The 23,738-nt window shown below is 56.2% G+C and overlaps 1 protein-coding gene across 2 annotated transcripts in view; it reads right to left on the bottom strand.

Annotated features, from left to right (window-relative positions):
* PTPRU (protein tyrosine phosphatase receptor type U) overlaps positions 1-23,738 on the bottom strand; it is a 56,614-nt gene that overhangs the window by 5,346 nt on the left and 27,530 nt on the right. The window contains exons 9-28 of one of the 2 annotated variants that reach the window (XM_056509041.1): positions 23,544-23,653; positions 23,018-23,219; positions 22,084-22,186; positions 21,708-21,981; positions 20,082-20,118; positions 19,419-19,557; positions 16,613-16,770; positions 14,286-14,476; positions 13,056-13,128; positions 12,836-12,912; positions 11,283-11,319; positions 10,875-10,972; positions 10,614-10,730; positions 9,829-9,983; positions 8,432-8,567; positions 8,195-8,344; positions 7,920-8,093; positions 5,788-5,928; positions 3,166-3,291; positions 783-940 (exon numbers count right to left, since the gene is read on the bottom strand). In XM_056509041.1, coding sequence (XP_056365016.1) covers positions 783-940; positions 3,166-3,291; positions 5,788-5,928; positions 7,920-8,093; positions 8,195-8,344; positions 8,432-8,567; positions 9,829-9,983; positions 10,614-10,730; positions 10,875-10,972; positions 11,283-11,319; positions 12,836-12,912; positions 13,056-13,128; positions 14,286-14,476; positions 16,613-16,770; positions 19,419-19,557; positions 20,082-20,118; positions 21,708-21,981; positions 22,084-22,186; positions 23,018-23,219; positions 23,544-23,653 — 2,656 coding nt within the window. Of the gene's footprint in view, positions 1-782; positions 941-3,165; positions 3,292-5,787; positions 5,929-7,919; positions 8,094-8,194; positions 8,345-8,431; positions 8,568-9,828; positions 9,984-10,613; positions 10,973-11,282; positions 11,320-12,835; positions 12,913-13,055; positions 13,129-14,285; positions 14,477-16,612; positions 16,771-19,418; positions 19,558-20,081; positions 20,119-21,707; positions 21,982-22,083; positions 22,187-23,017; positions 23,220-23,543; positions 23,654-23,738 lie in introns of both variants that reach the window. The other variant, XM_056509040.1, reaches the window with a different exon arrangement.

The following is a 23,738-nucleotide window of genomic DNA, read 5'->3' as shown; positions in this document are numbered from 1 at the left end:
CCTGGCTGGTGACGTGGGGGTGCTGCTGCCTGGAGACCACCCCATGATCCACACAGGGCACTGGGAACCTCCCCAGATCCTGGGCCGAACCCCTGTTCCCACAGCACACACCTGAAGCCTGACAGCATTGGGAACAGGGGAGAGGAAGAGAGAACACGATGCCAGATCTTTATAAAGCATGTTCTCAAATTATCCCTCAGCTAACGAAGATGGACAAGGCTGTAATTAGTTTTTGATTACAGGCTCGCCTGCTGTCTCTCCCCATCTGTGAACGTGCTGGGTCCCATCCGAGGGGAGCACAAAGGTGTGTGTGAGCCAGTCCCACTGGCAGGAGGGCTGCAGACCATCTCCAGGGTGGACAGGGCTTGGAGTACCCTGAGGTGTCCCTCCAGAATGGGATGAGCTTTCAGGTCCCTTCCCAGCCAAATCACTCCACAACTCTCTGTCCCCACAATAAGTAGCAGGTGGTGGGAATGGCACAGCTCCTCCATGTCCCTTTGGAGCCTGTCACACACACAGGGTGTGGGGACAGGGCTGGGACCACCCCAAGGGTGAGGGATCAGCACAAAGGGCAGGTTTGTGTCACCTCTGCTGAGCATCCATCTCACAGAGGAGGTGATCACAGATCACCCAAAACTCCTGCTGTGGCAGAGGCAGCCCCATCTGGGGACAAAGTCAGCCCAGTGAGGGCTTTGTGGAGGATCTCCAGGCACAGCCGTGGCCATGGAATCTGGAGGTATCTCTCCCCCAGCAGAGCTTGCTCCTCCCCAGCTGACACTCACAAGCAGTGCACCACAGTCCTGCCATCACCACTTTCCTTCTGCCACCTCTCCACCTGGGCCAGGAGGTGCAGGAAGGACTTCTTGGAGTCCGGGGTGTCTCGATAGGCTGACCAGCGCAGGTACTGGAAGTGCCGGACCATCAGGTGCCCCTCCTGCAACTGCAAAAGCAAAACCATCAGCTGGAACCCATGGGCTGCCCTCATTTCCTTCTGCTGGAGGTTTGATGGAGGGCAGGAGGATTTGCCACGCATGGACAGCAGAGGCAGAGAGGGAAACCCTTTCGTGCTGCTCTAACATGGATGGTCCAGCCCTGGCCTCCAGCTCACGCTGGTTCCAGCACCCATCCCACCCAGGAGAGCTCTACTGCCACGGCCTATCCGACCTCACACACCTTGGGCTGTCTCTGTGTGCCCCAAAACCTGTTCCCAAGCCCCCCAAGGCTTCTCCATCACGTTTCCTCTGCATGTCCAAGATCCACGGGGTGCGGCTCGCTGTAAACCAGGAGGCTGCTGAGAGGCTGCCATGGAGGCAGGAGCTTAATACCTGGTAATCTGGTTAGACTGGAAACCTAATCTGGTTAGCTGGATCCAGGAGGAGGATTACATCCATGGAGCTCAGCAGGCATTAGCTGGGCAGATGAGAGGCTCCTGCTCAGGATGGGATGGGATGAGACCACGGCCACCCCCTCGCAGCTCATGTGTGGGAGCACGAGGAGGAGAAGGTCAGGCCCAGATGGGGGCACTCAGCTCTGGAGGGCTCTGTCCACCCAGTTTCAGGTGCCTGCTGGGTGGGATGAGCACCAGACCTTCTCCACCCAGCAGGACTAGTGTTCCTGCAGGGGAACAGGGAGCTGGGGCACTTGGTACCCACTCCAACCTGCACATTTCAAACAAGGGCTTTCCTGAACCTTTCTGGGAGCTTTCCTGAACCCTTCTGGTTCTGGGAGCTCTGATGTGAGCTAGTGATGTGCTGACCACCCCAGGCTCCAGATTTTGCTTCCAGCTGGAAACCAGGAAGGCAGAGGAGGAAGAGGAAACAAATAAATTGAGTTAAAACAGAAGAAAACTCCTTTGACAGCCTGGGAAGGAAAGTTTTGGGATCTGCTTTGAAGTAAGGTGAAAGCTCTGGAGCACTTGTGACAGCCCCAGCACCCATCTCCATTCCAGCAAGGCTTGGCACAAAGTGGCTCCATGCATTTCCCAGCCCTGCTCCAGCAATCTGCTCCCTGGAGGAATATCCTGGTCGATCGAGAGATTTCCATCACACTGCATTTTAATTTAGCCCAGAGTATATTCTACCACCTGAGAGCTGAGCATATTTGGTGTAGGATTTTGTGCTGACACCCAGGAAATGCCAGATGCTCCCTGGGGGAGTGTGAACCAAAACCCTCTTTGTGTTAAGAGTTCAGATAATCAGGATTTATCTCCACTGGCCCCTGCCACCCTGCTGAAGCACCTTCCCAGCCGGGCTGTCAGCCAAGCCACACATTCCCTTCCAAGCTCCCTAATTCCCATCTGCCCAGTGACCTTCACTGGGGCACTGGCCTCAGCCTGCTGGCAACCATCAGGAGTTTAAAGACCTCAGGGATGCCACCTCGTCCCAGCTGGCATTTGTAGGTAAATCTGCTTCTCCTTTCCATGTACAGCTCTGCATCACCACATCCCTTCCCTGCTGCCCTGCATTTCTCTCCCTTCAAGGAAAGCTTAACCAGCCATGCAGCACTGACAAAGGGTGAAAATCTGTGTGGATCTCCTCATCCTGCAGGGAAAGGGCTCTGCTGGTACCAGGGGAGCTGCTGTGCCCATGTGGGACGTGTCCATCCTGTGCTATGTGTGTGGTAGGGCAGAGATGGACCTTCAGGCAGGAGGAAGTTTTCCTGCAGTTTTCTAACACCTTTCAAGGAGCTGAAGACTCTAGAAATATTGGATGAATGATAATTTTTCAAGTTCTCTGGCAGGAGGAGAGCTGGGTCTGCCTCCTCTGCAGGAGCTGAGTTAGGCTGGAGACGCCAGCAGTCAGGAAGGATCCTACTGCTCTCTACAACTCCCTGAAAGGTTGAAGCCAGGTGGGAACAGTCTTTTCTCCCAGGAAACAAGTGATTATAAAAGAGAAAATAGCCTCAGGCTGCATCATGGGAAGTTTAGATGGAATATTAGGGGAAAATTTACCCACCAAAGGAGTTGTCAAGCTGTGGCACAGGGTGCCCAGAGCAGCTGTGGCTGCCCCTGGATCCCTGGAACTGTCCAAGGCCAGGTTGCACGGGGCCTGGAGCAGCCTGGGATAGTGGAAGGTGTCCCTGCCCATGGTAGGAACAAAATAGTTTAGAAGTTCCCTGCCAAGCCCAAGCACCCTGGGATTCTGGAATTCATACAAGGCAGCTCACCCGTGTGATGTTCTGGACTCGGAAGAGCCGGGACACGACGTCCTCGTCCGCCACCCCCGAGATGTATTCCACCTCCATGGGGCCGTACTGCTGCAGCCCCGGCTCGGGCCAGTACTGCAGGCAGGGCTGGGGAGAGAAGCACAGCTCACCGTGACTGGAGCGAGGGCTGGGACACGGGAAGGGATCAGGCACCAGGAAAGGAGCGGCTGGAGCTGGACCCGGGGGCTGCTGGCACGGGGTGGCCCAGGGTGGGATGGTGGCCCCAGAGTGCGGTGCTGCACCACAGTGCTGTTTCTCACTCCCAGCTTACTGGGGGATCTGAGATGAAAGTTCAGGTCCACCTGGTGTTGGGTTGATGTGCCCAGAAATGTGGATTCTGTCCCCACCTGCTGCAGCCAGCTGGGGCAGTGCCCCTGATCTCCTGGCACATATTATCTGCTCATGGGCCATCTTTAAACCAGCTGGGCAATCATCTTTATCTTTCCCACAGCCCATCCTCCCTCCAGGAGATATCTCCTGTTAATGGCCAGTGAGTCCCAGTGCATGACTGATAAAATTCCATCATCCCACTGGGAGATGCTCCAGCCAGGGGAGGAGCCAAACATTTCCTACCCAGATAAAAACTGAGATTTGGAACACCAGAGCAGCCCTTACCCACTGGATTCCAGAGGAAAACCAGACCTTTCCACATCATCCCTGGGGCTTCAGAGGAAACTGCACCTTCTCCAGGAGCACTGCTCCAGCTGAACCACATCTGCCACTGCAGGAGGATGCAGCCACCATTGAATGGGACTGTGCCAACACCCTGACTGACTGACGGGTGTCAGCTTGGATTCTGACTCTGGCAGTGCTTTGGGATTGTTCTGTGTAATATTGCATTTCTATTTTAATTTTCCTAGTAAAGAACTGTTATTCCTAATTCCCATATCTTTGCCTGAGAGCCCCTTAATTTCAAAATTATAATAATAATTTGGAGGAAGGGGGTTTACATTCTCCATTTCAAAGAGAAGCTCCTGGTCCTCCAAACCAGGACACACCCCCAGCACCCACACAGCCCCTCACACTCCACGGACACAAGAGCTGACACTGCCTGGAATGGACACTGCTGATCCAGGAGACTGTGGGATGGGCTGTGCCCCAGCTCCAGCACGGACCTGCTCCCAGTTGGCTCTCAAACCCTGCTGGCTTTCAGAGCCACACTGCCACCAGCAGTGACAGCAATGTGGGATGTCAGTGCTCCTGGTCCCATGGCCAGGTCATCCCACCAAGCCAAAGCAATCCCAGCCTGCATCTCTGAGGAGCAACTCCCCCTCCCTGTGTCCGTCACGGCACTGACGGATGGCTCGGTCCCTGGAGCATGGGTGAGATTGTTTTCACAGTGTGACAGCTGGGAAACCAGCAGCAACACAAAATATATGATGTTTGTCACCACACTTTCACAGGGCATTTAGCAACGCAGGTCAGCCACGGCCTGGGCCCAACTGCACAGCAAACGTGTCTCAGGAATAATTGGTTATTAATAGGGGCCATAAATCTCCGAGTTCTCTGAGCCTTCCAGACTCAGAACTATCATTTGGATATTAAAACTTCCCTTGGCAAGGCGTAGCTCAAGTGAGGGCTGTACCCTCAAAGTCACCTTTTGGAGCTGCCTCCTGGAAAGGTTGATTTATTACCTATTGGTCTTACATCAGTAAACATTTAGGATCCAGCTAAATATTGTAACCCAGACACCCCCAAAGAACAAACGGTGGGAGAGAGGCAGGGCTGGGTAAAGAGGAAAAATATCAGAGGGAAGGGAAGAGATTCTGTTCCTCTGCCCTGCTCAGGTAAGATCACACCTGCAGAGCTGCCTCCAGCTCGAGGGACATGGAGCTGTTGGAGCAATGTCAACACCAATGGAACCACAACATCAGTTTAATGCCAATGCCAACACCAACACCACGCCAATGCAACACCATTGCAATGTCAACACCAATGGAACACCAACAGATCACCAACAGCAATTTAATGCCACCACCAACTCAAAGTCAACACCAAGGCAAAGCCAACACCAACTCAACACCAAGGCAAAGCCAACACCAACTCAACACCAAGGCAAAGCCAACACCAACTCAACACCAAAGCAAAGCCAACACCAATTCAAAGCCAACACCAACTCAACACCAAGGCAAAGCCAACACCAACTCAACACCAAGGCAACGCCAACACCAACTCAACACCAAGGCAACGTCAACACCAACTCAACACCAAGGCAAAGCCAACACCAATTCAAAGCCAACACCAACTCAACACCAAAGCAAAGCCAACACCAATTCAAAGCCAACACCAACTCAACACCAAGGCAACGCCAATGTTACACCAATACCAACACAATGTAAGTGCAACACCAGTGCCATGCACCCAGCACCCATGTTGGGCTGCTGCTCAACACCTCTTTGGTCCAACTGGCCAGCCCTGTGCTTAGAGGGGACAAATCCTGAGTGCTGCAGACAGTCTCATGTCCCCTTGCAGAGGAGAAACGGCTGAGTGAGCAAGGCAAGGGGCTGCAGTGCTGACAGGGCATGGGAACAGAGCAGGACCAAGGCAGCGTGGGCCGGCCAGGGCCAGGCCAGCAGCACTCACCCAGGCGGAGTTGGACTGGTGCAGCTGGTTGAGCATGACGATGGAGGTGCAGCCGTAGTCGTACACCAGCCGCCAGAAGTCGGTGGTGGTGTTCTGCAGCGGGTGCAGCGTCACGATGAAGGCAGCGCTCTTGGTGTAGCTCTGCAGACAGGAGAGACAAGCACCAGTAAGGACATGGTGGTGACACTGCAGCCACTGTTGTCACACCCCAAAGAATCAGTGCAACCAGATGAGTGGGACCAAAACTCTCTTCTCCGTGCCTGAGCAGAGCTGATCTCCCTGGCACAGCCTCAGTCCCTCCATGCCCTGGTGATGAGGAGATCCAAGTGATCCCTGCCCTTGGTCAGGATGAAAACATCTACATTTTGCTCTCACAGGAAAGAGTACTTTGCATAAATAATTAGGGAAAAGATGTCACCTTTGAGACAAGAACAGACAAAAGCCGTGGCTCCCAGAAGAGCCCAGAGCCCAGCTCTGCACCCTGGCCCTGACTGGAGTATCACCCACAGCACCACCCCCACCCACAGCACCCCACCACAAGGCACTGAGAGCAGCAGAGACAACCACTGACCTGAGCTCAATTTTTTTTATTTGTGAGGAGGAAAGAAAATCCCAAAGAAAAGATCCTAGAGACTGCAAGAAGGAAGTGGGAGGAAAAGAAATTACTCTGTCTCTGGTTTGTGCTTTGAACAAGATGGTCATCCTGCTGCTGGTTTGCCAAGGGACAGCTGAGCTCAACACTGCATTAGGCACACTTAAATTAACACAGTTTGGCTCAAGCCTCTTCAGACACAGAATCAGCACAGCTCTCTGCTAGCGGGGGTCCTCTGCCTGCTGCAGAACCTCCTGAGCTCACAGAAATGGCTTTACTGAACCATTCCCCTAGCCCAGTCCATGGGCAGCAGTGAGACCCCAACACTCAGAGAGAGCTTTCCACCCTCAAGGAGGGGCATGAGAGCAGCAAGTTGAAAGAGATTTCACAAGGTACTGCCCAGGCTTGTCTTGGCACCCTCTTCTTTGGCATGGGTGTAAGTGACAGCAGGGTGTGGACAGGGCATGGACCCACTGGCACCAGCACTGCTGACAGGTGGCACAGGCCAAGCTGATCTGACAGATGGACAGACTGGCTGAGCAAACCACTTTGGCACTTAAAGAGAATGAGACTTTTCTTTTTTTTTTTTTAACCCAAAGAGGGAAATTAGGTTTTATCCCTTCAGCAAGAATTTCATCCAAAGGGCTTTGTCTGTCTATAAAAAATATTTCATTCACTGACCCTTTAGCAGAGATTAAGGGAGGCTCAGTGATGCATAAAGATAAAATGGATATGCAAACAGCAAGCAAGCTGGAACTGAAATTCCCATCCCACTGCAGCACTACAATAGCCACTCCCCACCACCAGCAGCCCACTCTGCTTTACAAAGTGCTTTTGCTGTGGGAGCAGGAATCAGGGAGATGGGATCTGCAGAGACCCAGTGGGATAAATCACCCACAGCATGGAAACATAATGCTCAGCCTGGTGCCAGCACTTAGCTGTGACCAGGAGGGTCTGGGAAGATGCCTTAGGTATGAGGGGCTCTGTGCTGCCTGTGCAAACATTTCAAAGAGAGGGAAGTGAGGCTGGTGATGAATGACCCCATCCCTCAGCGTGGGCTTGGAGCCTGCAGCATCCTCTGCTCTGCTTGGTGCTCATCAGCCACTAGGAAATAGCTTTGTCACCATGGGGCCCTTTCTGACTGCACCAGGGGGATGCTTGGTGGCTCTGGGAGCAGTTCAGAGTCCCCTCAAGTTACACCAGAAAGAGGGGCAGAAAGATCACGGGCAGGCTGGCAGCACATGGGGGGCTTAATGCTACCAACCCCCCCAAAAGCTTCCTCTTCCTCCCCTGCTTCACTGTCACTGCAGAATCCTGAAGCCCCTCAGTGCCTGGCTCGTGAGAGCAGGAGGAAAGCTCTTGCAGGGTGTTACTACACAAAAGAAGGGGTGCAGGGCGCATTACACCAGTGCTGAGCCTTCCCTCCCCTGCACACAGCTGCCACGAGCCCTCGTGCAAAACGAGGCCATAAATCCGAGTTTTGCCGTGCAAAGCCGCCTGAGCCGCGGGAAGCAGCCCCTTCCTCCCCAGGAGCACTCACGTCGGTTAAGGCCGCGTTGATGTAGTTGTTGCTGTCTCCATCCACGGAGATGAGGAAGGGCAGGCAGCGGTCGGGCGGCAGCACGTCCATGCTGCGGTTGCGCTCGCGGTTGCGGGGCAGCAGCGCGATGCTGCACTCCTCCACATCCAGGTGCGGCGTCACCGAGTTCAGGGTCTGCAGGTGCACAGGTCCCCCTCAAAGCCCTGCCTCGTCCCAGCAGGGGTCACCGGGACAGTGAGGACAAGGGGCGGCTGCAGAGGCTTTGGGCCACTCACCTGGAACTCCTCCCGCAGCTGCGAGGAGTTGCTCTGTGGCTCTATCCTCACCATCTCCTGGTAGGTGGGCTTGAACTCGCTGGCGGGGATGCTGGTCTCCCCGCACAGGCAGGCCTCCAGGATGGCGTCGTGGATGAAGATGTACTGCTCCTTTGGGGAGGAGAGGGCACAGGGCTGGGCCTCCAGAGGCAGCAGGTGAGAGCAGCCCCGGGCTCGCTGCCCCCGACAGCCGCTCACCTCCGTCTGTATCATGTTGATCCTCCGCGAGCAGAGCGTCTTCACGCAGTTGTAGATGTCCACGACGCCCTCGCACTCGGCCATGTCCAACATCACATCCAGGACAATGTAACAGCCAGTCCTCCCTGTGCCAGCACTGGGGATGGAAGAGGAAACAGCAAACACGTTCCCAGTCTGTGCTGGCACCCACACACAGCCCAAAAGGCCGCTGAGCACTGAGCAAGGTCTTTGTGGGCGAGGGCTCAACACACAGACCCTGTACCAGGCAACCCAGAGGGCTGCCAGGACCTCACACACCTCCAGAGCCTGGCATAGCTTTAAATCTGCCCAAACAGTCTTGCTGCAGCCCCAAGGGTGTGTGATGGTCAGGCTGTGGGTGGGCATCCATGTCTGAAGTTCATTTTTAAGACAGTAGAACATATGGTTTTTGCAACAAAACCAACAACTGAACCATCTGAGTGCCAACAGTCCTCTGAGATCCCAGCCCAAAAGCACCAAGGAGGGCTCAGCTCTGAGCCCTGTGAGAGCAGGGAGGTTCCCCTGGCATGGGCGGGCTGGAATGCTTCAGGGAAGACCCTCGGGGTAAGGCTGAGCCCAACAGGATGCCCAGAGCCAGCCCAGCAGTGGTGACATCCCAGGCCCTGGCACGGCTGGAGTCACAGTCAAAGATCTGCTGTGCCCTGACTCCCTCATGATGTGTCAGGAACAGAACCACCCCCCTACTCCTTTCCTACAGAGTCTTTTCCAGGGAAATACTAATTTCTGGGGCTGATGAATCACTCGTCGTGATTATCAGTGATTACAGGCTATGGGCACTAATCACACTGGCTGGTGAATGAACACTGATGAGGCAGTTGACAGGGAGAAATCAAACAAAAAATAAAAAAACCCCTCCCACTCATCAGCTCCCCCTGGTCTGCCCAGTGGAGGAAGAGCCATTAGCCCATCATGTGGGAATGCCTGCTCAGGGCAGGGGAGCTACGAAAGCTGCTCAGATGTGTCACTCAGGTGTGTTCTCCCAGCTCTGGCATCCCAGGGGCTGAGCCCTGCAGGGACAGCCCTGTGGGTAACCCTGGGAACTGGGCTGTCCTGCTGCCCCCCTGCCTCGCCCTTCGGCCAGACCCCACATACTGACCACCAGCAGTGGTCAAGCTCATTGCCATTTCACTCTTGTCCCCTGGGGCAGAGCTGTGTTACCAGCACCAGGCTGGGGCAGCCCCAAAGCAGTGCTGCTCCCTGTCTGTCCCAGCCCCTCGTCCTGCTGCCATCAGCCCAGTGGTGACATTCCACGGACAGATTCCATCACAGAGGGAGTCAAGGCCAGGCTGGAGCAGTCTGGACTAGGGGAAGGCGTCCCTGGCCGTGCAGGGGATGAGCTTCAGGTCCCCCCAGCCCACCTGCAGTGGATGACGACGGGGCCGGCGTCGGGCGGCGTGGACGCCTTCACCCTGCGGATGAAGGCCAGCAGCCCCGTGGCGTGGTACGGGACGCCGTGCTCGGGCCACGATGTGAAGTGGAACTGCTTCACCTCGTGCCGCGCTGAGTAACCCCGCTGCAAGGGAAGGGTGACAGGGCAGCGTCACTCCAACGCCTGCTTTTCTCAGGAATACACGATTCTGCCAGCTCAGCAGCCAGGCAGATGGACTACACAGCAGTCACACGCTCAGGCAGCCCCACAGCTCTCTCCTCTTGGCTGCAAGAGGGTTAAAAGTCACCAAGGAGAAAAAGGAGGAGGTGGCAGCAGCCTCAGGTCTCCCTGCCCTATAACCAGACTGCAATTTGACATTCCTGTAGATTAAGGGGTAAATTGCACTGGCTCCATCTCCAGTTACCACGCTGCAGAGTGATGGCTACATCACCTCCAGCCCAGAGGGGAGGAACACATCCTTCACCCCCACCACACTCACACGAAAATTAAACACTCATTCACTGTCCAAGGGGGGACTGAGCCACTGGCCTGGCACAGGGTGCAGAGCTAGGGAAAAGGCAAAGGAAGGAACAACGGGTTAAATAAACGGGATACTCGTAAATGCCAAGCTGTGGAGGGTGAGAGGTGCCGGGGGGGTGGGTCTTTCTGAGGCAGGGTGGGACAAGGACAGGGATAGGGACAGGGCAGGGGCAGGGCAGGGGCAGGAGCAGGGATAGGGACAGGGACAGGGACAGGGGCAGGGCAGGGCCGTACCCTCTCGAGGGTGAAGGTGCGCACAGCGTACTCAGCCAGCGTCTCTGACTCCACCAGCGTGATCTTGATGTCCCCGTACATCTCAGAGTCATCCGGCCAGTACTTGGAACATTTCACCTGCAAGGAGAGCACAGAAGGGGGGTTTGGCTCTGGGGAGGTGCTTCCAGCAGAGCTGGAGCCCGGAGGGATGGGATGGGGATGGGATACAGGGATGGGATACAGGGATACAGGGGTACAGGGATACAGGGATGGGATCCTTACCCGGCCCACCTCCACCAGCTTGGTGATCATAACGATGCTGGAACAGTGCTCCTGCCACACCATGCGCCAGAAGTCGTACACCATCTCCTGCTTGGGCCCTGTGGGACACAGTAAAAGCCCCACGGATGGATGGGCACCACCAGCAGAACCCAGCCCTGGCAGTGGCCCAATGCCACCACGTCCCCCCTCCTGCCTCTGAGGCACCAACAGCTCCAAGGCACCTCAGAGCCCTTTTCCCCAGGGCTGTGCAGGGCTCCCAAGGGGAGGCAGGACGGGTGGGAGCTGCTCCATATTCGCCCCCTCCATTCCTTTCCTGCTCCTGCAAGGTTTAATCCCACCAGGAACAAAACATGGTTGCTGTATCAGGAGCTGAGGAACCACTGGCTGAGAGGGCAGGGCATGACTCACCTTGTGTGGCTATGAAGTGGTTGGACCTGTGGTAGCCCTGCAAGGAAAGCAGAGACATCAGTCCCAAACTGGGGCACAGACCCTTAGACATTTCCCAAACACTCAACTGGTAGAAATTCCCCACAGCCACTGGGCCAGGTCCTGCAAATCCACTGCAGGAGGAGAAGGTTCAGCAGCCATCCCACACTCAATACACCCTGTCCTGAGAGGGTGCATCTCCTGCATCCCACAAGAGGCTCATGTAATGCCCAACCTGCATCCCTGATCTGCACCAAAATCCTTTATCAGCACCTTGAGGGATCCACAAGCTCTGCTCCAGCTCCTGCTGCCACACATTGCTGCCAGGAGAGCCCCACTAGTGACCCCCCACTCCACAGCAGCCACCTGGTGCTGACAGCCCCACTCTCCTCCATCCCAGCTGCCCAACCCTTAATAAGGACCTGCCAAAGAGCACACTCCAGCCAGGCTGCTGCCAGAGGGACTGCAAGCACAGCATCCTAACCCTGGCCACGGTCTGCAGAGTTAAACCACTCCACACGCACGCAGGGGACAGTGGCTTCTCCATCCCCCACCAGTCTTTCCACAGGGGATTTCTGTGGGTCAAATTCAACCCCTTCTCTGAGCACACTGGCCCTGCTTTCCATGCCCCAGTGCCACACAGACCTTGCCTTCCCATTCCCTTGACCTTTCCCAGGCTTACACAATTTCCCAGCCTGCCTCTCCCTGATGGTATTGAGACCACACTGGCCAGGGCAAGGCCTGGCAGGAGAAGGGAGCAGAGAAGGGAGGAGAGGGGGAACAGTCTACTTACTTCTCGGTTAATCCGGATCTTAAGGATCCCGTTGGGACACAGGTTTGAGAGAAAAAGATCAGAGACATTAGTGAGGCATAGAGCAGAGAGGGGTTAGAGCACCTGCCCCAGAGCAGGCCATGGAGAGACAGCAGAAAGGACACAGGGGACAGGGACAGGCTGAGGGACACTGCTCGGGCACTGGGATCGGCCACCACTGACAGACACACCCTGTGGGCAGGAGGGAAGAGTGGCATTTGCTGCTGCTTCCAGGAGACTGTGGAGCTTTCCTGCACCTGCTCTGGTCTCAGCAACACTGGAGTGACAGGGGACATCGCTCCTGGGGACACTGCTTTCAGAGGACACCAGGGCTGGGCTCTGCCCAGACTCACACACACCACCAGGATCGAGGGCACCCTGGTGGGAGCCACAGATGGTCCCTTGGCCCTCTCAGCCTCTGCATGCCCCACCCAGGGGGAGGGAGATCCACAGCCACACGAGCAGGTGAGAGGGAAGGACAGAACAGCAGAGAGGGAATGAGAAAGGAGGGACAGAGCAGAGCAGGGAGAGATGCAGTGAGCAGAATGTGCTGATGAACGCAAATACATCAGGCAGGTCCTTCATGATGCGTTCCAGGGACGCACTGACCAGCCCGCCCTGGCTGTCCAAACTCCTCCAAATGCTGCAGGACAGACCCTGAGGGCCCGCAGGGAGCTCCTGTTGCAGCCCAGAGCCCCAAGGACAGCGGCCTGTCCCCACTTACATCGATGTAGTTGGCGTTGATGTAGTCAGAGTTGGGGTCCCCCAGCAGCGGGTGCAGCTTCACGCGGTGACGGTCATCTGGGAAAGGGACAGGAGCCATCAGTGCCTGGCCACCCCCAGGGCAGCCCAGGCAATCACTGTGGCCCAGGAATCTGCAGAGCGCAGGATTCTGGGATTCTGAAGCGGTTTGGGGTGTCTAAGCCTTTGCAAAAGGCACTCACATGTGGACACATGATCCTGTCTCCCTTTGGTCTTGTCTTTCTTCTTTGAAGCATCCCAGCCTTCAAAGAAACTCTGTAAGGAAAGGATGGACATCTCGAGCCGGGGGCAGGACTGTGGGGTCCCCCCAGCCCCAAGAGCTCCCTGGGGAGCAGGACAGACAGAGGGGTCCCTCCACCCCAACACCTGGCTCCTGCAGCCCCATCTCCACCTCCACAGCACATTCTGCCAGCTACATACTCCTGTTGCATCCGCAAAATGGTCCATTTTCCAGCAAATTACAGATTGCCTGTTTTTTTTTTTTTTTCCCAGGGTTGGTTGTAGTTTTTTTTCCCTAAACCTCCCCAGCTCCTTTCTCTCCCTAGCACAGAACAGGTTTGTGTGTAATAACAGTGACATTCATAGATTGGCGTAAGAGGGGGAAAGTGGAAGGAAATTACATGTTTTCTCCCCTCCCATAATATCTGAGTGCTTTCAAATGACTAGTTCCAAGAACATACAGCAGCTTTTCAAGGAGCACTAATGATTATCACAAGCCCTGGTTTGTCCAATGCGTGAAAAGGGGGGCGAGCTCCTTTCCTGAAACAGCTGAGCATTAAACAGTATTTTCACTGGGAAATTTCAATCTCCAGACCTGTGGGACACTGAGGAGTCAGAAAATGACCCCGGTGGTTGTGCTGAGGCAGAGGCTTGAGAAATAACCTGCTCTGTTACGAGTGCCCCAACCTGGCCAGCTGGGATGGACGTGATGCTGCTAACAGCCCTTGGGAAAGAAATCCTTCCGCTGGCATCACCCTCTCCAGCATCCCCAGGGTCTTCATGGTCTTGGAGCTGCCAGATTGCAGAGGATTTGCTCGTCCTTAGGCTATGGCCATGCTTATCACAGGCCAAGTGTGCTGGAGAGCAGAACGGTGATGCCCAGGGGAGGGAAAGGGAAAGGAAGGAGCAGCTGAAGGAGCAGCCCTGGCCCTTGCAGGAGAGCTGGGATGACACACTGCAGACAGGGCTGGCTGGGATGCTTTGGCTCATCTCAGGGACCTGCCCAAGCTGACAAATAACCCAGAGCTGTCAGCACCAGCCACTGGATCCAGACTCAGGACAGTCCCCATGCTGACAATGCCAGCCCAGAGTTCCAGACCTGGAGCATCCTCTCCTTGCCCACAGATCCTACCCCTGTCCCCCCGCCCATCCTGCCTCCCACTCCCCTGAGGAGCTGGCACAAGCTGTCCCACCTCGTACTCCTGCTTGAAGCCGTAGCCCTCGGCCGTTTTCATCTGGTTGATGTGCTGCAGGAGGTCGGCCACGCGCACGGCGGGGTGCAGCTGCCCCGTGTGGTACGGGGAGCCCTTGCGGCCGCACTGCCGCCGCGGGGAGCCCCCCAGGAGGCTGCTGGACTCGTTCACCACGCTGCTGCGCTGCTCACCTGCACGGGGGAGGGACAAGCAGGGCTACCAGGGCGGCAAAACCTCGGGCTGTGCCCCCATCGCCTCCTCGCACCCGCACAGGGGTGGGGGAAACACCCCAGGAGATGCTGGGGGACAACCAGAGGTGCAGCCCCCAATCCCACTCCCACCCCCTCATGCTCTCTGCAGCTCTTTCTACACCACAAAGCCAAAAATGCCCAGTACAGCCTTTCAGGACCCCAGCAGATCTATTAGAAATCAGTGGGCAAGGCCATAAGGGGTAATAATCTCATTTCCCATCGGCTGGAACAAAGAGCTCCCATGCAGACAAGCAAGAGCTCCAAGCCCAAATATTCACACAACATCCTGAGTTGAAAAATCACCTTGCCAAAGTCTCCAGCACAGCTTAACAGTTCATTTCCCTCACTGCTAGAGACCAGCACTGGGTTCCTCACGCTGCCACAAATGGAGCTCACTGCTGTCAGATGGAGAGTCTGTGTAGTATTTACCTGGTTTGTGCCTTTGCTGTGTCATTACCAGCACAGCCTGTCTAAAACCTCACCCGTGTTTGTCAGGGAGAGCTCCCACACCAGATCCCAAAATCTGGGTTTGCACAAAACCTGATGCTCTGTACTACTCCCAGAGATGGGCAGGCAGGGACCCATGGAATGGTCTGGGTTGGAAGGGACCTTAAAGCCCATCCAGAGCCACCTCCTGCCATGGCAGGGACACCTCCCACCGTCCCAGGCTGCTCCCAGCCCTCTCCAATCCGGCCTTGGGCACTGCCAGGGATCCAGGGGCAGCCACAGCTGCTCTGCATGCCCTGTGCCAGGACATTACCACCCTCAGAGTGAACAATTCCTTACCAAAATCCCATCTAACCTTGTCCTCTGGTAGTGGGAACCAACAGGACAACACAGGAGAGTGCTCCACACCCCATGACCTGACCAATGGGCTCATCAGCCGCTGGGATTAACGAGAAATTAATTAATTGCTGGCATTTGCAAGGTGCTGCCAGAGTTCCACAGTTCCACTGAGGAACCACTTGGTTTCCATGAGGATTAGTGACTTTCTTTTAAATGCACAGAAACTGAAGAATGGAGTGGGAGGGGACAGCCACCAACCAGTCACCAAGTCATTAATTTCCCTTCCTTAATTAAGGATGTTTCCAGGCAGTGGCCATGTAAACCCAGCCATGGCAGGCAGCCCGGGCTCCCCAGCTCAGCCCCACCAGCCTTCGGGAGCTTCAAGAACAGCAACCAAAGAAAACATACATGCTAGCTCTATGCATTAGGAGGAGGCAAAGTTTGCCCTCTGGGCTGTAAAGATCCAGGAGACAGTGGGGGAAGCGCATCAATCCTGCAGCCCGTGCGGGAGAGCCGCGGGCAGGCAGCACCTTGCAGCTACTGTAACAGATGTTATTAGCATATGGCTGAAACTGGGGCATCCAAGGAGTTATTTCACAACTAAATCAGCATGGAGACACATCCTCCAGTGGGTGTGAAGTTATCAGTCTCCCTCTGATGTGAGTGCGGGGGTTCTTTAACCCTTCAAAGCCCAGGAAACGCTTCCAACCTCAGCATAAGGCAGGGGGTGGGATTCACCCAGTTCCAGGGGGGCTGCAGCCAGATCCTGAGCCCACAAATGACCTCAAGCTGCCCAGCCACAAGCTCAGATCTCCATGAGGACATGGAGACCCAGCTCCCCACAAGAACCTTCCCTTCAGCACAGCCTGGATGGTGGAAAAAGCTCCAACACCGATGGAATCCGTGCTCTTGGAGATTTACACAGGCAGGGAAGAGCCTGCTATGCCACACACAGCAGTCTAAAATAGATGTAACACCAAGCCTTCAATAGAATCACAGAATATCCTGAGTTGGAAGGGACCCACAAGGACCACCGAGACATTCCAGCAACCCCACCCTGTGCCTGAGAGCACTGCCCAAACACTCCTCGAGCTTGGGCAGGCTGTTTCTGTGACATTTTGAGTTACTGGGCACCTTGGCTGCGGCTGGAAGGAAGCAGGGGAGGCCAGGATCCCCATCCTTACCTTGGTTGCCACAGCTGTGGGATGGGAGCGGGGGGATGCCTGGTCACCGCCCTCACCTCTGTGCCCACAGCTGGAAGGAGAGGAGGGGAGGCAGGCTGCAGCTCACCTCTGTGCCCGTAGCCGTGGGTGTCCATGAAGGACAGCCCCAGGCGCTCGTCCTCCTGCAGGGTGCTCTGGTCCGTGAAGCTCCTGTCCACGGCGCTCATCATGTGCGTCTTCTCGTGCCGGTAGTTGATGGTGGCTTTGGTCATATTCACGGGTTTCCTGCAGCAGGCAGGAGCAAAAGTGAGCAGGGCTCACCATCAGGTGCTCTAAGGTCCCCTCAGAGCTCCAGGATTCTTCCTGGCAGCAGGACAGATTATCTGCAGCAGTGTGGTCATCATGCTCTGGTGCTCTGCTGTCCCAAGCCGCGTGTGTAGCATCCCTCACTGGCTGCAGCTACTCCAGCTGCTCAGCCTCAATGTCCCCTCCTGTTCCCTGCCCTTGGACAGTCAGGAGTGCTCCTTGTGCAGCCAAAGGCTCTCTCCAGCCATCTCCCATTGCCTGGATCTGCCCCAGCCCTCCCCAGCCCTATTTCTCCAGGCACTACCCCTGGTCTAGTGGAAGGTGTCCCTGCCCATGGCACAGCTTGGAATGAGATGAGCTTTAAGGTCCTTTCCAATCCAAACCATTCTGTGACTTTAAAGCTGTGTCAGGGCCAAATCCATCCCAAAGGATGGGCTGGACCCCCTTGAGTAAACCCATGCTCAGCACCCACTGCAGAGGCTTTTCCCAACATCCAGGGTCTCTTCAGACACCTAACAAAGATGCTGAGAAATCCCAGGAGTTCACACTGGGACAGAACCTCACACCCTAAATTCAAGTCATTTAGGCAAAGAAACCTGAATGAATGTTTTTGAGAGGCAGCATCAGGCTCCGAAACCAGAGCAGCAATTAGACCAGAAGGATGAACAGGAGATCTGAGCCTGTGTCGGCATCATGGTGGGGCTGGAGCACTGCAAGGCACTGCTAAAATCCAGAATTCCACTCAGAGTCACTGACCCTTCCCCTTTATGCTGCCTTCTGTCTCTAACAAGCTCAGCAGCATTATTTTCCCTGATCCAAAGAGACCCTTAAAATGCACTTGGCAGAGATAAGGACTTGTTGGAGCAGCGGGGTGAGGGGGGCGGCCAGGAGGAGGGTAAAGCAGGAGAATGACAATTACTTACGGGTAATAGGAGTAAGAATAGTAGTTCCTCCTGGCAAGCGTGCAAACCAAGAGAACAGCAGAAATTGCATAAGCAGCTTTTCTCCAGCATTGAGAAGGGAGGTTACAGGGCAAGTCAGCTGCCAGAAAATCCAATGCACCGTAAAGGAATCAGGCTCCCCTGTGGCACCCACAGGTTATTTACTCCAGGCAGGAGCCAGCACCCCGGCAGGAGAGCACAAGAACTGGCTCTCAGCACGACCACACTTGTGGTGGGTGTCCACAGCACCCCTGTCCAAGGGGTTATTCCATAATTTTTTAGAGTGAGCAACAAAGATGTCCCAAAAGTAGCGATTTTCCCTAAGCTGCTGGTTAGGGGCCCAGAGAGGGAGATGGCATTGGGATGTCACATTCCCAAGTGCACCATTTATTGAGACAAACATATTCCAAAGCTACATTTCCATTCCACCACATCAGTGTCTCTCCAATGGCAAAGCACTCTGGAGAAGGTTTATAAGCTCATCCCAGCTTCCCAACAGCCTGAAATTCAGGGCTCTGAGCACCAGATCTAATTTGTAGTTCTGGTTTATCCTTCAACAGGTTCATCCTGGGATGCTGAAGCAGAGCAGGTTCTCCTCCTCCTGTCCCACAGCACCAGCAATGGGAATGCAGCAGCCACACTCACAGCTTCCCACCCACAGCATCACTCCCCAAAACACATCAGCACTGCTGGCATTTGCTCCATCGGGGAGGGATCCAGCGGAGCCATGAGCCAGCCCCGCAGCTCAAAGTGTGCAGGGGTGCTACAGCCCCGCTCTTCCAGCAGTGTAAATCTGCAAGGATCAGGGTGCATGGAGCCATAAAGAGCTATGCAGGTTTACAGAGGCTCTGCCCTGCTGTTTTTCTCTCCCTCTGGCTGTTCACGTACTTTGCTCCATCCTCCCAAGCCCCGTGTTTAATTGCTGTCCTTTATCCAGCCCTGAGAGCCCCCCCAGCCCGGTGCTGCCTCCAGCCCTGCACGGAAGGAGCCACTTTTCCAGGGCGTTGCAGCCACGTGAAAAGCACTGGCTGCATCCCCAGTGCTCCCAGGGATGAGTGTCCTGAAAAACCCTCGTCCTCCTCCCTCCCACCCCATGAGCTCCCCAGTACAAGCCCACCACGACAGACACAGCCACATCCATGCTGATGTGCTCGTGCTGGCCTGGCCAAGGCAACAGAGAAGCCCAGAGGCAACATCTCAGTGCAGATTAAGCTGATTTTGGTAAGTTTGGGCTGGGGGTGTGGGGCTGCACACCCTGGGGTCCCACAGCTGCTGTTAGCTGGCAGAGCAGGGACAGCTGGGCTTGGCACCGGTGTGGGGCTCGGGCACAGGCCAGAAGTGTTTCCATCCATGCAGGATCACAGAGCAGCACAAAGCCAAGAAGCAGCAGGAGAAGAGGCAAAAGACCAAAAAATATGGGGGAGAGAGACAGTGGAACAAAGGTGCAGAGCGGGAAAGGACTTTGCAGCTCGGTCCCCAGTGTCCCCTGCCGTGCCTGGTGTCACAGAGCACAGAGGCTCTGTGTGCAGTGGGATGCACAGGCACATGGACACACAGCTCAAGGGAGTGTCTGGAGCCTGCCCAGCACACCTGAATGCCCACCAGTAACTCCAGTTAGTGCTGGGGTGGTGGAGAAGGGCTGAGCAGGGAGGGATGAAGCACAGCCACCAGCCCAGGTGTCCTTACCCTTTCCGAATGGCAACGATGATGGCTCCCAGCAGGATAATCAAGACGATGAGCCCCCCAGCACAGATCCCCAGGATCAGCCCCATCTCCTCCGAGTGCTGGGACACCTCCAGGGGACGCTTGCTCTCTTTGCAGGCAGCTGCCAGGGGACAAGGACAGGCAGGAGGGGAGGGTGGACAAGGGTGCATTGAGTACCCACCACACTCCACTCCAAGGGGATTGGCAACATCAGACATGAAAACACTGGGATTCATCCCATGGGATGCTCGTTTCTCCATGAACACACGTTATTCCACCAAGATGCTACAGGGCTCTGTGGTGCCACGCTATGACTGTGGTCAAGTTCCTCTCTCAGGTCCAGTGGGGTGAGACAGTCCCTTTGTGCACCTTTCATCACACCCCAGGGAAGATCATCCATCCCTGGATTCAGCATCCAGCACCACTTCAGCCTGCCACCTCCACCATGGTAACAACATTAAGAAGGAAAATTCAACCACGGGAAAAACTCCGGATGCCAAAGAGAGTGGGGAACAAAAGAGTGCGGGGTGTGGCTGGAGTAACCCATCCCATGCAGCCCAACCACCGCCAGTGCTGGACCCACCCACCGGCACAGCCGCGGGCAGGAGCCCCCGCCCGGTGCGATCAGGGGAGGGGAGGGCTCACCTTTGCGAGCGATCCGGACACAGTTCAGCCGAGTTTCCTATGGAGGTAAAAAGGGGCATCAGTGCCGGATCAGCATCCCAGCGGCTCCACTCCCCACTCCCGCCCCAGCGAGGCTGGGTGGGCACAGGAATGGTCCACTGGTGCTTCGGCCCCAGATTAAGGGAGTCCGTGGGTGATTTGCACTGCAGCACCCAACAGCTCCTGGGAACCCACATCCCAAGGGATGCTGCTGAATGATCTGTCCCCAGCATTCCCGGTTTAGCTGGAGCCACTGCTCCTGGCAGAGGGGATGGCAAAGCTCAAGAGCGTGGGAGGACCCAGCAGACGCAGCCAAGCCACATGTCACCAATGTGCCACCAGCTACAGCTAAAACATTCCCGTGGATAACATTCCATGTCATCCACAGCTTCATGAGTTTCTCTTCCATCAAAGTTTCAAGCTGCAATCCTGGTGCTCTGCACCTGCTGCCAATTTTGCCACGAGGTCCCAGCTCAAGTCTCCAACAGTTTCAACATTTGCAATTTAGGGATGGATTCAGCTAAAATATTCCATTTTTCCATGCATTCAACTTCTGTTGCAAAATAAAAAGCACCGTTGTGGCAGTACTGTCTTCTTTTCCAAGCATCCTCCAGTCTCTCGGGACACCAGGCACCAATGCTGCTCTGTCCACCCTCGGCCCAAGACCTGTCCATGCCACATGCCCAGGGCAGGGCCAGCTACAGCACTGCTCTCCCTGGGATCTCCAGCTTTTCCTTCTCCTGCTTCTTGCTTCATCTGGCACGAAAAACCCCAGCTACGATCCAGCGTATTTCCAGCATCTGATGGCAGCTGGGATAAATCCATTGCCTCCCAGCAGGAACGATGCAACACAGCATCAGCCACCAGTTATTATCCAGTGGTGCCAAGCGAGCCAGAGCTCCTCCCTGTCTCTCTCGGCCCCAATTACATCGCAGCGAGGTGCGAACGACCCCGAAGCAAAGAAAAGGACTCGGTAACAACTTCCCAGCAGGACAGAGAGCGCGGGATGAGGACGCTCCCGCGGTGGGACGGGCGGTGCCGAGAAGGGTCCCCACAGGTCCCGGTGTTCCTGCCCGGTGGTTTCTGGAGGAATCAGCCCGCGGGATGCAGGGGGTCCAGCTCCGAAGAGGGAACCGGCAGCAGCAGGGAGGCAAGGGCAGCCGGGAGCTCCCAGGATCTCTGGAGCTGGGACTGGCCGTCCTGCCAGTGCTGGGTCCAGCAATGACACACAGCTCTGGCTGCCCAAACAGTCCTTCTCCAGCCAGGGGCAGCCCCAGGAATGGGGCCCCCTCTGCACTGGTGCTTGTTGGTGTCCTGGCTGGTACTGCACGGGTGGAGGAAATTAGGCTACTTGACCCCCAGCACTGGCACGGGGATGGGGACAGGCAGCAGCCAGGGGTGCTGGAGCAGGACACCCACCCATCATCTCAACAGGCCATTAAGGGTGGCCTGGGGCACCAACTGCCCCCTGGCAAGACACCTGGACCCAGAGGGTGACCCAGGGGAGAGGGACCTAAAAGTTGTTATCAACCATTTTTATCAACCAACCCCCAGACCCCAGACTGCCTTTACCTGGTCCGACCCCTGGCTGGTGCCAGGGCTACTCACCCCTTTGAGGTTGCTCATGGCCTGGAAGTAGATGAGATAGGCCTTCTTGGGCTCCAGGGGCGGGTTCCAGTAGCCGCTGTAGGTCTGGTTGTCCCCCACAGTGAAGGGCTTGGCCTCGGTGAGGCTGCTGGCAGGCAGCTCTGCCCCGAAGTAGTGCACGGAGCCGCGGGACACGGCGTCGTCGAAGGTGAGCGGCACCGGGAAGCACTCCTGCCCGCCCAGCTCCCGCTTCAGCTTCTTGGGCCGCTCCTCCTCCACAACCACCTGGTAGGTGCTGGTGAGCACCAGGCACGGGTTAGCTCTGGGAAGAACGGTCCTGCCCTCCCTGGGACCCCGCTGTGCCCCCTGTTCGGGCCCGCCTGCAGCCCCGACCCACCTGATGGGAGCGCCTCTGCCCTGCGCCGGCCGCAGCAGCACCGTGATGGTGCTCTCCGACTCGCTCAGCGGCGACGGCATGTCCCCGTAGTCGAAGGTGGGAGCTGCAACGGGAGCGGGAGTCAGTGCTGAGCCTCCCCTGGCTTAGGGGGAAACTGAGGCATCAGCAGCTTTGCCCAGGGCAAGGCATCACCCAGTGGTGTAATACGAATTACTGCAAATAAGTAAAAAAATCTCTCCAGGTTGTGAGAAAGAATTGAGAGAGGATCCCGGGTGTGCACAAGGGAGGTTACCAACAGCAGTCCAGCAGAGGTGAAAAAACCAAGAGTGGGATCCATCCTCAGCATAACCTGAATGCTCCAGTCTTGAGATGTGGCCAAGAACAGCACCACTCAGAATTCACGGGCACAATGTGAGCTTCCCCCATCCCAGGGCAGAAGCACTCCTGGGCCAGCACAGCAGCACCCCAGACCAAGGTAGGGGACCCCTCTCATGCCTGGCATAGCCTTGTGCTCCCCAAATCATCGCCGGCAGCCGCTGGGGCCCAGCTTAAGCTGCTTTGTCCCAGTGTCCCCATTCACACCCAGCTCGGCCCATTTGCTGCAGTTAATGCGACACCACAGACATGAGTGCAGAGCCCCAAGTACTGCATGGCTTATTAACAAAGCCCAATTAATCCCTCATTTACTGAGAGCTCTGACAGCACCAGCCACCAGCACCGGGCTGGCCAGACTCCCCAGACAGGGACCCACCAAGCTGGGGACTGCTCAGGGCTCACAGCACAGCTGCCACCACCAGGAGCATCATTCTGTGGCAGCATCCAGCCCAAAACGCTCCCAGTCACCAAAACCACGAGAGTGAGCCAGAGACTCCACACCCCTAGGACACCTGAGTGGAGGAGAAGCCCCAGCAGCAGGAGTGGAGGGGGAACCTACCGGAGATATTGGTGGTGATCTCGGTGAGTGCAGTCTGGCCAAAGCCCTTCCCGGTACGGGCCCGCACCGAGAACAGGTACGTGGTGCCAGGGTGGAGGTTGGAGAACACGTGGTAGGTCTCGTTGCGCAGCTTGGACACCGTGCGCCGCGGGCCCGGCACGTTCACCGCGGGGTCTGAGGACTCGATGCTCTGGTAGCTGATCTGCAGGGACAGGGTACAGCATCACCTGTGGCCGTGGGAGAGGGGACAGAGCCCAGATTTGGGTGGAGAAGGGATTAAAGTGAAGAATTCAGAGGAGAGGACAGTCACGGGACAGCCTGGAGGCAGCCAGGGACTTTCTGAGGTGAAACAAAGGCCAGAGGTTCACTGGAAAAGCCAAAGGGCTCAGGGGTAGCAGCAGCTGCCTCTATTCCCCACGGCCGGCAGGCATGGTCTCAGGGATTGTCTGAGACTCCTCCAACACACCCCTCCACAGGACCCTCCACGTCCCCATGTCCCCCGGGCGCCACAGCGGCCAGGATGTACCTCGTACTGCGTGATGAGGCCGTTGGGCTCCACCGGCTCCTCCCATTTCAGGAATATCATGTCCTCCAGCGGCGTGAAGGTGAGGGACTCGGAGGCGATGCCGCCAGGCACTGGGAAGGAAAGGAGGTGTGCTTGGATGTAGCTGGAGACCAGTCTGTAAGAAGTGCTCCAGGAAACCCCTCTGGGTGGATGTGG

The sequence above is a fragment of the Oenanthe melanoleuca genome, chromosome 23, assembly GCF_029582105.1.
Source record: "Oenanthe melanoleuca isolate GR-GAL-2019-014 chromosome 23, OMel1.0, whole genome shotgun sequence".
Classification (NCBI taxonomy): domain Eukaryota; kingdom Metazoa; phylum Chordata; class Aves; order Passeriformes; family Muscicapidae; genus Oenanthe; species Oenanthe melanoleuca.
Note: the sequence above shows the minus strand (reverse complement) of the source record. Positions and strands in the feature narration are given on the sequence as shown.